Source organism: Amphiura filiformis, chromosome 5 (genome assembly GCF_039555335.1).
Source record: "Amphiura filiformis chromosome 5, Afil_fr2py, whole genome shotgun sequence".
Classification (NCBI taxonomy): Eukaryota; Metazoa; Echinodermata; class Ophiuroidea; order Amphilepidida; family Amphiuridae; genus Amphiura; species Amphiura filiformis.
The window spans coordinates 40,164,589-40,181,146 of NC_092632.1; the positions used below are offsets into that span (position 1 = coordinate 40,164,589).

Genomic DNA, 16,558 nt, shown 5'->3' on the forward strand with positions numbered 1-16,558 from the left:
TGATATCTGTTGGTAAAGGTCCAGAATTGAAAATTATGTAACGTTTTGAGGGAATCACATCAAACAACCGTGGTTCAAATTCTACCTTGTTGTAAATGTACAAGCTACTACAGGGCAAAATGTTTTATTTTTAAATCACGCTTTTTTGTCGTGTAATAATATAAATGTAATGTGATCAAGCAAAACAATCGGAAGTCGGAAATATTGATTTTGAGATATATGCCTTTGTTTCCTATTGTTTTGGAAATAACTACTTATACATTTTGAACTGGTTTTCCAAATTCAAACTTGCAACTGCTGTTGACAATCCTATAAGAAACTGAAAATTGAATATGTCCGAATTCAGACTGATGTTGCTTAATCACACCACAAATAAAAGGTTATTGATAAATAATGCACCCTCGTCGAAGTTCTACCGATGGCATTTGTTGTAACACGACTACCAAATGGGTTGGTTGCAACCCTCCTCTGAATTATTTTACGTTTCATCCGTCATATGTGATACCAATGCAATAGCTATGTGTCCCCTCGATCCAATGATACCAAAATAAGTACCAATATTTCCCGCGCAATGTCGCTTATATAATTTTTTATGCGCCCAAACAAATCTCTTTAGCTATGTGCAAAATATAGTCCAAATTGATTTCTGGCTATAAATATTCGTAGAAACATCCGATTTTAGCTCGATATTTGGCTAAATATCAAGGAAATTTCACAAATAAATTATTTCAAAGCCAGTTCATTTTAATACCCAAAGATTATTAAATAATACGTATACACTAAAATTAATATTATATCATTAGTGACTTGATCCGGTGCATTGGAGTTCAACATCTTCAACGTTCACATCAGACTTTGTTTTTTCTGATGTAATGTTTTGGTTGCTATTTCTACAGTCACATTGCTCACATGGATTAGGCATAATATCTTCATATATATTTTCTTTCGGTTTGCTCGACTCGACCTGTAGAGTTAAATGATAATTTGATATGGTCAATACTTTTTTAAAGAGATATTGAACGAATATATTTCATACTTGCATGAAAGTTGAAAATTTTGTGAAGTTTTATGGCATGCATATTTACTTTAATGAGTCATTATGACGGTACGCAATGAAATTTTGACATTGTAGACTGAACCAGTCGTATCAAACAAATTCTTCTACCAGTAACTTAATAATTTTTTTATATTTTAAAATATTTTTCGATTTAGTCTAAACATTCTTTTGGGAAACTTAGAACCTGTCCCTTTAAAGTATATACAATACAATATAATATAATATAATACATATAGTATAATACCGTAAAACCTTGTCTACAAGCATAGAGTGTTTTGATGAAAGCTAAATTAATACGAGTCAGCCGTAAATATCCAATACAATAGATTGGTTTTACAATAGTACTTGTTTGTAAATGCCTTTAGCTGTAATTTATTTGCTCATACTACATAATGTTATAATTTTTTCGAAGGATGGCGCCCGGATTAAGTTAGTTTTCATCAAAGGCACTCTATATGCTTATAGACGAGGTTTACGGTATATATAATATAATGTGATATATAATTTACGTATATTTTCAGTAATCCAGGTATGCAAAATATCAAATTGAAAATCATAATCTATTCAACAGGACTTACTATTTTGAAATGGCGACAGTTTTACATCCTACCCTGGATGTTTCCTCAGGTCGTCTGATTTGTTTGGCGGCGATTTGTTATTGACCCATGACGGGGTCAAGGAACTGAGTCAGTTCTGCTATTAAGAGGATCCCTCCGATTCCCTCGTCAACACGATTCCTTGACCACGTCACGGGTCAATAACAAATCGCCGCCAAGAATCAGACGACCTGGAGAAACAACCAGGATATGATGCGAAATTGTCACCAGTTCAAAAGGGCAATTCCCACTTGGTCCAATCCCATTTGGTCCAATCCCACTTAGGCCAATCCCATTTGGTCCAAATCCCACTTGGTCCAGTCCCAGTTAGGCCATGTCCCACTTAGTTCATGTCCCACTTAGGTCATTTCCCACTAGGGCCATGTCCCACTAGGGCCATGTCCCACTTAGGCCATGTCCCACTTAGGCCATGTCCCACTAGGACCATGTCCCACTTAGGCCATGTTTACTTCACCTCTCTAAGAATATGCTTTTGTGGGTTATTTTGAACAGTTTAACATGAAAAAGTGGTCTCTTTGTAATTATTCTTGGGGGGGGGGGGTATCTTAAAAGTGACTGCAGGTATGCGCCTACCGGAGTCAGGGAGTAGGGGCCTAATGTTGTTTTTAAAAAATGGGATTGTTATAAAAAAAATCTAAAGGTGGTCATTTGGTACAACATTTTGAAAAATGGGTCATTGGGTACACAATTTAAAAAAAATATATTGTCACATCATCAGATAGAAAATTTCCCAATTTTGCCGAGGCACATACCCGTCACTTCTAAAGTTGAATGTCCCTAAGAAATTTAGGCATGCGTTTACATTGCTCAGGTGCATTTAACCGAAATGTGGCATTTATCAAATTCAAAACCTAGGACTTGATAAGACAAAAATAATGTTGAATGATTCATTAAAAGTTTTGTGTATACTGTTTATGAGCTTTCTATGTTACGTTTTCATATTTGAGTGACTATAGTGAGTTTTTGCCAGTTTTGCCGGTTTAAACTGGGCAAAAACGGGTTTTTTGCCACTTTACCGGCAAAACATGTTTTAGCCGGCAAAAACCGAACCCTGCAACACACAAAGAAAGAAAGAAACATACAAACATTTGGATGATAACATAAGCAAAATATATATGTGGGGGGAAGGGGGCCCCCTCTTGCACAAATTTCTGCCAACACAATTTGTAAACCAAACCTTAAACAACCTGTTAAGTGGTCTAGATAATATTTATTTACGTTCATGCATTCTTTTTCACATGCATATACACATACATAATTATGGACAAGATCATCATTTATGGATCATTTCCATTCTCCATCATTATGTTGGCAAACAGTACCGGCCTTCTTCAATCTCTATATCTCCTTACTTTGTCCTACTGCTTCTTTCTCTTTTCCTTCCTCTGTCTATTCTTTCCCCACTTTATCAGCATTATTCCTCCTCTTCTTTCTTCCTTATCTCCTTTTTCCTTTCTGTTCTTCTTTTCATGTACACGTAGGCCTATGTATTGGTCCGAATGGGACATGGCCTAAGTGGGACATGGCCCTAGTGGGACATGGACCTAGTGGGACATGGACCTAGTGGGACATGGACCTAGTGGGACATGGCCCTAGTGGGACATGGACCTAGTGGGACATGGCCCTAGTGGGACATGGGCCTAGTGGGACATGGGCCTAGTGGGACATGGCCCTAGTGGGACATGCACCTAGTGGGACATGGCCCTAGTGGGATATGGCCTTAGTGGAACATGGCCCTAGTGGGACATGGCCCTAGTGGGACATGGACCAAGTGGGACATGGCCCTAGTGGGACATGGCCCTAGTGGGATTGGACCAAATGGGATTGGACCAAGTGGGAACTGGACCAAGTGGGAATGGACCAAGTGGGAATGGACCAAGTGGGAATGGACCAAATGGGATTGGACTAAGTGGGATTGGACCAAATGGGATTGGACCAAGTGGGAGTAATGTATAATGTAATAAAAAACTGTGTGGTGATTCCAACGGACGAGGACACAAAACACATCAAGGATCAAAAATGATACAAGAGGATACCGTGAATATGAACAACTGGAAAGAAAAAGAGCTTATCTATTGTAATGTAATGTAATGTAATGTAATGTAATGTAATGTAATGTAATGTAATGTAATTGTAGCTTCTCATTAAACATGTTGAAATGATACTTACCAAACGAAGTCTTTCCTTGAGTTGTCTATTTTCTTCAATAAGTGTAGTGATAGTTTTATTTGTTATCTCCGTGTTATTTATAGTACTTGACGGGCCTTTAAGTGTCGAAATTGGTTCACCTTCAGGATACTTAACAACTGATATTATCTGTAAACCACGAAAATTGACAACAAAAGGATAAATTGCATCAAATTCCACTTTCACAAATAAAAGCCATGAGATATAATATTCCATACTTCCAGGCGAAAATTATATAATTGACGGTACAAAGCAAACTGACCGGGGATGCAATTTTAAAACTGCTAATGTACTAAATGCGTACGACTTGATTTCCCTTTCATATAAGTGTGCAGGTGCACCTGATACTAATAAATGAAGAGCTTGTTTCCGAACTGTGTTAAGTCCACAACCACATGTTTCACATTTACTTGTGTGATACAATCACAATTACTTGACAAGTATGACATTAACATCAATGTGTTGTACCATCAACAAGCCATTATTTACCACAACAATGCTGCTTAACAACATGCAGACTATGTTCTCATTTGGGCCTCACACAGTATCGTTACTGTGCATCCATCCATCCACTACTTGCTTTGTAATGGTGCATTCAACTGAAATTACTATACCTATAGCATCACAACCATTGCAATATCGCACAGGAAAATCAGAAACATGTGTTTGTGGTTTGGAACCAAGCTGTTCATACCGGTATAAATCGAGCCCATATCATTACATATGAAACATTACGTTTTGTAACCAGTCATTGTCCATCAAGGTCAATATTTACCATTTCAGCATGGCTAATATATCTTTATTCTTTGTTTTTGCACAACTGTTAAAATACCGATTTAGTCATAAAAATTGCAAAGTTTTTTTCTGTGCAGAATAGCGCCTTACCTTCGGGACGAACACTATCAATAGAGTCAGCGAAGTACAAAAGATAATAATGCAGCTGGTGAAGATATAGAGGGCGGATGGGTTGTCACTAATAATGAAGCTTACAAACACTCCAACGACACATAAAATGATGACGTTGTAGACACTGACACCGATTAATTTACTGTCGTTGAGGGCAGGAATGGTAACCTAACATTAAAAGAGAAAACTCGATTTTAATCGCTAATTAACGTTTATATAAATTGTTGTCCCTTTATTAATTTATAACACAATGGTTCATAGAGAGCAACATATTCAGTAAATGGGAAACTATTTTAGTGAGGCGTAGGTGCTACTGGTTTCTCCTTGTAAAATATTCATTGTGAGTGATCTTCCGGCTATGAAGATACGGTAAACATACTCCTTCCTCGTTAGTCCTTCGGACACGGTTGTTTGATTTGATAATTTATTAATTTTTCTAACATATTATAATGTTTAATTCTAGACCTATACAATACCAACAGCTATCATACTAACATGACTAATACACATTACATTTTAAAGCTATTTTTAAGATAGATTTTCGTTTCTATATCAAAATATTAATTTTGGCTGCTTTTTTGTGGTAACTTTTATTCTATAAACTGTATGTACATTTGTGTGTAAATTGAGGGCGCTATTTACATATATTTTAAATTTAAATTTAAATAAAATAATATGACTTATTCCTTACATTTCATGATAAAATGTTTTTATGAGAATTATCTTACCATTTGTTGGTATTGTTTCTGATGGTCTAATAAATCTTTTCTGATGTTCTAAGTGTCTACCCCTTGTAAACAAGATTTAATATAAATAGCGCCAGCATTATTCAACTTTAATTAAAAGGAGTTTTACATTACATCAAACAACCATGTGGACTACCACGGACACGAACACGGACTTTGAATGAAACAAGCACACTCACCTGTCTTGTTTCCCACGCAAGGAATGCTCCGAAGACTAACATCAGCCCTTTGTAAGCGTAAAGCGGTACCAACCAATACACTAATAGATCACATGTGCATAATTCGATATATGGTATTAATCTCTGGTTTCGTATGACGGGATCATCCTGCCAAAATAAATATCAAAGACTCTCCGATAGTTTGCGTTAAAGGTATTACCCCTATTTTCACTCTCATATATACACAATTGTGTACTTTCTCGCAAACACACCCCGCACACCAGCAATATTTCCCATTACCGAAAGAACAGTCAGCCGAACTCTTCTAAGCGCCACACTATCACCCCCTCATCCACCCACCCTCACACTAATAACAGAACGGTTAAGAGTGGTCATATAAACACACCCCGGACATACCCCCACACACCCTACGAGCACTCAATACACACCCCTCCCCATACACACCCAATACACAATCCCACCCAATCGCTTGCATGCTCCCTCTCTATTCCTTCTCGCCTACCCTTTATAGTAATTTCCTGACATTAACTTTCAAAGGATAGCGTCTCACTTACCCTTTCTAGTAATTCCCTGATGCTAACTTTTAAAGGATCAACAATTTGCCATACTGTGAGAATAAATACATCCACCACGAACAGGATTAAGACCATGAGGAAGAGCTGGGCGTCTGTAATAATCTACATTAATAAATACAACAGTTTCATATCATAAATCAATTCGAATGTTCACTGTGAGGCATGAGTATAATGGTATAATAGTTGCAACGTATGTGGACGTCCTGGTGTGTGCCGGGGGTTTGTCTGTGGGAGGGGTGAATGTGTAGGTGGGTGGGGCGAGTGAGAGGAGTGGATGGTTTGGTGAGTTTCTGGATGAGTGCGAGGTGCGCAGGTGCAGGCACGTTTGACCAGTTTCCCTTTCGTGGAAGAGAGTAAGCCAGAATATGAAAAGACTCTATCAACAGAGTTACTAACATTTGTCGTTCATATTGTTTATATGCCTTGAGAAATCTTATGGTTGGCACTCATCATCAATCCACACAACGTCATATAACGTTGTCACAACGTAGTCATATAACGTTGTCACAACGTTGTCACGTCTTTATGTAGTGTCAACGTTGAGACAAAGTCATATAACGTTGTCACAACGTCTTTACGTAGTGTCAACGTTGTGACAAAGTCATATAACGTTGTCACAACGTCTTTACGTAGTGCCAACGTTATCGGACGTTATGTGTTCGCTGGGTAGCCTACTTAGCAGATTTACGATTCAAAAAAACAAAAAAAGACTTGTACTTACCCTACGTTTCGGAGTTTTAAAGGCTGCAACTCTATGTACTTCCAAGTTTTGCTGAACATAGCACCAAATGCGATGACAAACCCAACGGAGAAAATCCAAACACGTACCTAAAAATGATAGGAAATTGTTGTTTGTGCTCCCTAGTGTTGGCCGATTCAGGCCAAGATCGGCAGTGCCGATCTCCGATTTCAAAATTCAAAGATCGGTCCGCTCCAATCCCGATTCAGATATAATTATAATATTTTCAAATCAGCACTAGTCCATCCCCAGTTTACCAGCTTCACAGACACATTCATCTCTTAATCACATAGCCAAAAGGACGAATTCATCTCTTAATCTCCCTCCTCAATAAACACACTCAGCCAGACACGGACGATTCAGTCCTAGATCGGCCGATCCCCGATCTACCGATTCTGGACCGGCCAACACTATGCTAGTCTTCTACTTGTCTTGTTTTTTTACTAACCCCTGGTATTAATAAACAATGCGCTGCTAGGACCATTAGAACATTGTCAAATATAAACCCTTTGTCGGTAAAAATTTTGACCTGACAATACGTTGATTTAAATTTTAAAATGTTGATAATTATTTTCTGCTTCAAAGGTTTTGGCGACTTCAAAATCAATCATTTTGTAAATTTCTTAGATAATTTGAAAGTTTAATACCTGACAGGCAATTCTTTCAATGTTTTTGACACCAAAGTGGTGTCCAATCCGGCGAAGAACACACTCGAATATACCAAAATACCACCCAGAAGAATGAGGTTGTTGAGATACGGACTTGACATCCTTACAAATCTGAAGACAAAAGAATATGCAACACTAGCAGGCCATCACAAGCGTTCATTATACACTAAGCCAAAAAAGAAACTTATAATTTTTCACAAGGTCATATCTTAAAATCCTGTCCATCAACATTAACCAATATTTCACAGAGGATTACTTCAAAACTCTACCATTGTCAGTGCTGGGTGCCAATTATTGGTCTGTGAATGTGGTCCATGTCAGTGCATTTTGCTGTTGTGTCAGTTGGACAACTGCCTGGTTACTGACATGTGTGTAGAGTAGAGTATTGAGGCAATCCTGTGTGTAATTTTGGTTAATTTTGATGGACAGGATTTTAAGTTTCTTTTTTTGACTTAGTGTACTTATGCGATCTAATCCATATTAACAAACTACAGTATCCCCACGAGCACCAAAACTAATAACAGCCCTAATAAGATACAACAACACGATCGTCACTACTTACAACAATAAGTAAACGCAATGTTCTTTGTTGGTCTTCTCTATGTGCCTCTATAATCATGAGCATTTTGGCCCAAATTTGACCTCACAGATGAATTCATCAAGTCTTTGCCATTCTCAATATGTATACTTTTATATTCAACAACAGTTTAGCCCAAAAATTTCAATAATTCCAGGGTTAAGACCACCCTTAAGAGCTATTTTCTGTTAAAATTTGTATTATATCGCAAATTACAAAAAAAAAATCAAAAATATATGATATAATCAGGACATTCCTCGTATTCAGAATGCAATTTGGTGTGCCTGATGTGCTGTCAAATCCAACAAAAAATACGGTGCAAAGGTGGGTTACAGCGTCCTTAAATAATCGGGGAAAAAACCAAATGAACTGATCGTTACTTGTTTTTGATTACGATAATATAAATGTGATTTGAAGAACAGAATGATTTTAAATATAGAGCAAAATAATTGTCATTATAGATCTTTTAAGATATCTAAGGGGTCGGTCACCCACCTTTGCAGTATTTTTGTGGGGCCTGAGAGCACATCAGACATATTGAATTGCATTCCGAATAAGAAGAATGTCCTTCTAAAATCAAATAATTTTGAATTTTTTTTAAATTCGCGATATAATACACATTTTATGGCAAATTGTTATAAATTGATATTATTGATATTTAACCGTCCTCGAAGTAAAATGTATAAATCTAATGATATTTACTTAAAGTGTATGTAGCTGAAAGGAAAGGCCAACGATCATTTGAAAATTGTGACTTTTCGTATTTTTCGTATTTGGGGAAAATGTATCTTCAATACGAAAGGTCAAAATTTTAAAATGATCGTCGGCTTTTCCTCCCAGGACTGTTAAATAAGAAAAATCTAAAAAAATATCAATTTTGAATAATTTGCCATAAAATGTGTTTTATATCGCCAATTTAATTTTAAAAAAAAATAAAATTACTTGGTATCAGAAGGACATTCCTCGTATTCAGAATGCAATTCGATATGTCTGATGTGCATGCACTCGTGTCCCACAAAAAATACTGTGCAAACGTTGATATCCGATCCCTTAATGGACATTTGTTGATTTTGTAACTATAAGCATAGCGCTATAAAGGCAAATATGAAACACGTAACTTACTTTTGATTACGATAATATAAGTTAAATAAGAGAAAGAATAGCGCCAATAGTATACCAATGCCAGCTAAGAAGCACATGGCTGTATATATATACCACTCAATCCCCTCATGAATCCTCACCACAGTGATAACTGTGACTGGAGTATGATCTAGTGGAACTTTTCCTCCTGTAAAGAGAATGTTATAGTTCACATGTGAACATGGGCTTAAAAACTTACAACCGGAATCAAAAACGGTGAAAAATGTTTCAACGAATTAGGTGACGTCTTAAAAGTATCGGTCACAACACCTTATGAATATATTCTGTCGGTCCAACATCCGGGCTATCTCTAGTCTCGGGCACAAACTGCATGTGGCTCACGGTTTGTTATGAACAACAGAAACCGTCTGTGAAGGAGGCTACATAGCGATGTTGTTGGAGTGACATTCAATTTCGGAAAAAACGACACTCGACCATGGAATTTAATTTTAAGTTTGTCAGTGTATAAACGGTAAATCAAGTAAGTTTCTTCCACTCTGAAGACTTAGAAACGGTTGTTTGATTCCACTGACTATTTGTGATCGAAATTTACATAACACCAATGACAGAAATCATCAACAAAAATCGACTTGTTTTCACTCGACCGTGAGTCGCATCATCAACCGGAAGTGACGTGGCACGGACCGACAGAATACCATTTTGGTTGACGAGCAGATTTTTGTTTTTCCTCGTAAATTAGTTTTTCCTTTGCTGCATGATTATTTAGAGGTTAATAACTGCGCATCGGTTATTTGGAGGCATTGTTAAAAAATCTAAACATTTTGCTTTAGATTTTTCACAATGCCCGACATATTATCGATGCAAAGTTATTAACCTCATTCATAACTGTCACTTTGATCTCTTAACTTACCAAAATAACACAAAATTTTGCTCAAACGTTTGTAAAAATAAACAATTTTTACATCTTCACTTTCCCAAAATCGATCAGGCTAAAACAAGACGAACAATAACAAAAGTGCGTATCTGAATCTGTGCAAATATGGTAGCGCGCAATCCATATAAGGCAGCCAGCGCTCGCGCAGTTTGTTGGACGCACAATACGGCGCACGCGGAGGTCAATTGTGTGCGACATTAGAACAATTACGCATTTTGCGGTCAATTGTGAGATATTAATGACCTCGATTTGCGTTCGCGTGTTCACAAATGATATGATTGGATCGCATGCATCGCGGTTATTAATGAGGTTATGAATGCATGTTAGGTGGTACAAAATGAGATTCGGGTATCAGCAAAGTTGTCATTCTTAGCCAATTCGATAATTCCAGGGTCAAAGTTTAAGATTCTAAATATTCAAATTTGGTATTAACCCATTATTTCTCTACTCGTATGAATTCACAATGATAACATTACGCAGATATAACTTACCCGGCCATGTTACATTCTCAAACCACTCTATTACCCCGCTATTTCCATTAGGCGTGAACAATCCGATTTGTTGCTCAAGAAACACTGCAATGAACCAACAACGCAGTAAATCATCGTCATAAACGTGTTATAAACACGTTTTGGTTTATTCAAAATGAGAAAGAATGAACAGTTTACCAACCCGACAATTAAACGTTTCTGTGAAACGATTTGTGTTTACTGCGAAAATATACACTAATTCAAAATAGAAACTTATAATTTTTCACAAGGTCATATCTTAAAATCCTGTGCATCAAATTAAACCAAAATTACAGAGGATTACTTCAATACTCTACTCTAAACACACGTCAGTAACCAAGCAGTTGTGCAACTGACACAACAGCAAAATACATTGATAATGAACAGCTTCCTGGACAACATTCACAGCCCAATAATTAGCACCCAGCACAGGAAATCTGTGCGAATGCTTTTCACGCTCTTTCTTCAAGAAACAGGTCTTGTTCTACACTATTCCACTTACTCATAGATTTCTTGTGCTGGATGCCATTTATTGGGGTGTGAGTGTGGTCCAAGAACCTGTTCCATGTCAGTGCATTTTTCAGTTGGACAACTGCTTGGTTACTGACACGTGTTTAGAGTAGAATATTGAAGTACTCCTGTGTGTAATTTTGGTTCCTTTTGATGCACAGGATTTTAAGATATGACCTTGTGAAAAGTTTCTGTTTTGGCTTAGTGTATTTGAAAACAACCTTTCTTATACCATTTTGATCAAATCAACAATAGTGAAGATCATTTAATGGATAGTGCAGTTAGACAAAATGTTTTTGACAAATTTCTGAAAACACTTTTACTATTCGACAGCATCTGCATTGGGCCGAATTTAATTTGACTTAAGGTTGGTCTGAACCCTGGAATTATGGAAACTTTCGGGCCTCATAACTGCTAAATTGTTGGTGTAATGTATATAAAAGTATACATATTTAGAATGGCAAAGATTTGATAAGTTCATCTGTGATGTCAAATTTGGTCCAAAATGCTCATTTATGGCCCAAAATCCCAAAAAAATGTTTTTTGGCGTACTTCTTTTTCGTACATCCTACCAAAAAACATTCTTGGGCCAAATTTTTTTAAATAAATTTTTAAAAACTAGATAAAAATATCTAGGAGCCGTTATTTTATTTTTTTTTTGAATTTTTTCCAACTTCACCAAACATATTTGAAATTTGGGCGAAAATCTGGCTTTTTTATGATTTTTTTGAAAATTCCGCATTTTTTGACCATTTTGGTGCAAATTTCTCGAAGTTGGTGGGCCAAAACACCGTTTTGGGGGATTTTTGGGCCAAAAATGAGAATTTTGGCCCAAATATGACCTCAAAGATGAACTTATCAAATCTTTGCCATTCTAAATATGTATACTTTTATATACTTTAGACCAACAATTTAGCAGTTATGAGGCCAGAAAGTTTCCATAATTCCAGGGTTCAGACCAACCTTAATGGCCCTGATTAAGTGGTGTGCGGAAATTCGATTGGGTAATCGAAATTGAGACGTGAGTGAGACAACGATAGTGGTCGGAGGTTTTTAAGAAATCGATGTTTAGTGGGAAATTACGAGGTCAATTTAAACATTATTATCTAGCCATCGACAGTCAAATAGCAGTCATGGGTGCAAATCATAGTCTCTCTTTTCAGGAGCATACATTGTATGACCTCTGAGTTTTTACTGCGTCATGAAGATCAGACTGGTATAAAATACGTGTATTTTCGAATGCCAGATATAACACAAAATCATTTATTGTATTCAAATATAGAAAAATATATTTAAAGAAAAGGCCATTCTTTTTATTTTAATTTGACCTTGAAATATTTCCTTTTAATTTTGTGTATATCATCATGTACACCACACATTTTTCTTTTTTTAATGATATTTTTTTTTAGTGAAAGAAAAATGATTTTCTTTATTTTATTTTGTAATTAATAAATTAATTAATTCTGTAGTGGAGGCCATGCTCTCTTATATTTTTTTTCATGTTTCTCGTATCATACTTGAAAAATTTAGGTTTACCTTTTTATTTATTTCGCCCCTTATGTATTTCTTTATTTTTGTATATCATTACAGAGTCTTTTATAAAATTTTGGATCTATTTCTTCAGGCGAATTAGTATCGGAGTAAAAACAACTTGAATTCACCGATTCATTCCTTCTTTCCGGGAATGTCGAAAGTGGTAACCACTATACGCCCGTTCTTTTTATACATCGATTTGGATCGTCAAATTTTAGTATGGTAATGAGAAAAATATGATCAATTATATGATACCAAAGACTCATCAACAATGAGAAAAATAGGGTGGGGATGATGCTGTCGATCGGGTCACGGACCTTTAATAAGCACTAGTAAATTAGGAAACATGGAACAGTTTGATTTTTTATTTCCGCAGATACAGTATAGATACATTGGCATTCAATATGTAATCATTTGTCGTAATGTATTGAAATAAAGAATTGCAGCACAAAACGTGAAAAAAAAACGTTTAACGGAGTGAGTACTATATTTTTTGTGTGATAAAAGTATATTTTCATAACATCTGGTATAAAATTAAATTGATTATGCTTTACAGCAATGAAAACACATGTGTTATTACTTTTGGAAACGGTTGTTTGAAGTGAACATTTTATATTAAGTTTTCTAACAAAACATATAATGTTCAATTCTAACAAAACATTATGTAATGTTCAATTAAAGACTTGGACAATACCAACAGCATAAATTCTTTAGCTATTTAAAACAGCTTTTCGTTTCTATATCAAATTATTCATCTGTTTGCTGCTTTTTTGTGGTAATTTTTATTTTATAAACATGCATATTTGTGTTCAAATTGAGAGCACTATTCGCATAATGTTTAAATTTAAAGTAGTCAATTAAAATGAGATTCCTTACATTTCATGATAAAAAGTTTTTGAAAATTCCATTGTATTCCATTTTTTTCTGTATTAATACCATTATACAATTGTCTACCCCTTGTAAAGAAGCAAACAAGATTAAAGATAAATAGCGCCATCATAGTTCAACTTTTCTTTATCGTTTTGTATTTTTTAATTGGTGACTAGCACAAACAATATGGTGCTTTTAGAGCAAGACAAATTATGTTTTCAATAATAACATTATTTTCACCCGTAACCATATGCTTACCTTCAGGTTTCTTGCATATATAAGGCAGAACGCCGGTAGTACAATTGATAGCCATCCACGATTTTGCATTATTAGCAAAATCTACAGCTACGCAAAATTGGCGATTCGAAATCATTGAATTCGTTTCTTGGTGCGTAGGAAACCATGATGAGGCGTGTCCTACTTTGTGATCGACCCACGTAAACCTCTCACCATCCCACATCAAACCAATGTACCTATATGGATAAACCAAAGTGCTTTTTAATGGAAGATAGTGCAGCGGTTGTTCCCACGCCTTGCACCAATGAGGTCTCGGGTTCAAGTCCCGGCTGTGCCCAAGGATGGTATGTGCACTTGGTTTATCCCGATCCATGCTCGCTCTCGCATGTTTTCTGCGGGATCTTTGGTTTCCTCGTGCTTTCGAAAATCGGTGATTAGTTCTTTATCAAAAAACTTCCTTCACCCAATGAAATTTGTGGAGCTGCACAAATAATTGGTGGATGTTACAATCTAAGTGCGGATATTATGTTTGCGCCGGGTTCGGCGTCAACCGCCCTAGTTGATGCGATCTGATTGTGATAATTCGACATGGTAACGAAATTACAGCGCTTTGAATCCTCAAAGATCTGGAAAAAGGCGCTGTATAAATCCAAAAATGGAAAGTTAAGCTTAACGTCCTAATTGACCGTTTTAAAGAACATTTACACCCGACCCCATTACCACCAACACCCTATCCACTAACCTGGCCCACTACTCCCACTCTACTTTACTACCCTACCACCCCAGCGCACTACCCCACCACACTATCCCACCACACCATGACCCTACTGCCCCATCATCCTACCACAGTTTCATTCCATCCCTATCAATCTACCCCACCTAGCTGCCCCTACCATACCCTTACCATCCTACCACCCCAGTGCATTACCTCACCCAATTATCCTACCCACCATCCTACCCTACCATACCTTTACCCCACTACCCCTACCATCCTACTCCAGTTTCCTAGCACCCCACCAACCTACCACACCCCACTACCCCTACCACATCCTAATACCTTACTCTCCTACCCCTCCCACCACTACCCCACCACACGCTTTCCCTCACCACCCACATTGCGTTTTGTTATACCTGGAGAGATTTGATCTTGTCTCAACTCCTGTTTCAACCAAATCGACGGTAATGACTATTCTTTCTCTTAACTTCAAAGTAATTATCACAAAAAATTTCACCACAAAGCATTTCTATGAGGTCCCGAGAACGACATACTAAAATGGCTAAACAAGACTTGACCAACTTTGAAATTTGACCCCGCAAACTTAGTGGCACTACTCTATCCACACCACCCAAAATATATAGTAGCCACCAAGAAGGAGCATTGGAAGTAGCAACTTACCAAAGAAGTATTTCTTCCATTTCAAATTCGTTCCATGTGTCAATAATAAACTGGTACTCTTCTTCTGAAGTAATGGAAGCTAAATAGCCTCCATTTTGTTGACATTGGTCTATGGCGAGCTGGTATGGTAAAGGATCAGTATGAAATGAAAAGCAGCTGTGTCCTCCATGAAAATGATACCAACCATCGTTACAGGATGCTGTAATGTAATTTTGCTTAAAATCATTAAAATTGTGTCTGACATGGATAAATGAAAAAATAATTATGCTTGGTTTTAGGTCAGAAATGAAATATTGTCATATTAGTTTTTATATCGATGCGGACTGTAGTTGTCATAATATATATAAAGACATTGACCTCAAAACTGTAAAAACGGGCTACATTCAAGTACAGTAAAAAGAATATATAATTATAACACATGTGTTTTTTAAATAACATAATCGCATAGGGCATAATATGTGTTTGACAAATATTTTCGGCTTAAGATTATAAACATTTTTAACACAATAATGATATTTTGATACCATGAAAAACGGTGGCTTTTTTCGACGGGAATAAGCAAACTATGATGAAATAGATAAATATTTTGGTAATAAATTTGTAGAATTTGGCTGTTTTTATCGACTGCTGCTATCGAGCCACAAAGTCCGTGTTCTCTATGTTGTGTTACATCAGATTAGTAAAACGCTAACCTTTTGTTAAATTACATCTAAATGTATTTACTTATGATATTTATTGTAACATTATTTTTTGTGTATCGCCCAAAATTAGCAAACTCATTAAAATAAGAAAATCCTTTGGGAGACTCACCACGCAGTTGTTCTATTCGTACACTGTCTATGCGATCACCGCCCACAAAACTGACTGAGCCCTGTAAACAAAAATATTCATTTTGTTGATTTCCCAAATGAATCCATGCTTTACGTAATGTATACTATTTGTTGCAGAATTAATCATTCCACTTTTGTCGAGGCTGATGAAAATAAATACTGTTGAAATCGATGGAAAAACAAGTATAAATGAAGTTGTACATCTTTTGTCCATAATTCACAAGAATAACCGATAAAAAAATTAAGCGATTTAAGGTCATTTCAATCTGTCAGTTTGGATTCATCATTCCTTTTAGTTGCGCTTTAATTTCCGACGGGTCTTTTTGGGGCGCCCGCCTTAAGCGGGCGCACCTTATTGGCATGACTTTGTGAAAAGCTTCTAATTTC

At 36.4% G+C, this 16,558-nt stretch overlaps 1 protein-coding gene across 1 annotated transcript in view; it reads right to left on the minus strand.

Moving 5' to 3' along the window:
* Window positions 1–748: 748 nt before the first annotated feature.
* The window catches only part of LOC140152190 (gamma-aminobutyric acid type B receptor subunit 2-like), a 41,031-nt gene continuing 25,221 nt past the window's right edge, over window positions 749–16,558 (minus strand). Inside the window, 13 exon segments of the mRNA XM_072174490.1 lie at window positions 749–964; window positions 3,844–3,990; window positions 4,747–4,935; window positions 5,693–5,839; window positions 6,247–6,369; window positions 6,989–7,029; window positions 7,032–7,095; window positions 7,659–7,785; window positions 9,374–9,539; window positions 10,778–10,861; window positions 13,967–14,181; window positions 15,342–15,540; window positions 16,152–16,212. Of these exon segments, the coding sequence (XP_072030591.1) occupies window positions 800–964; window positions 3,844–3,990; window positions 4,747–4,935; window positions 5,693–5,839; window positions 6,247–6,369; window positions 6,989–7,029; window positions 7,032–7,095; window positions 7,659–7,785; window positions 9,374–9,539; window positions 10,778–10,861; window positions 13,967–14,181; window positions 15,342–15,540; window positions 16,152–16,212 (1,728 nt within the window). The 3' untranslated portion in view covers window positions 749–799.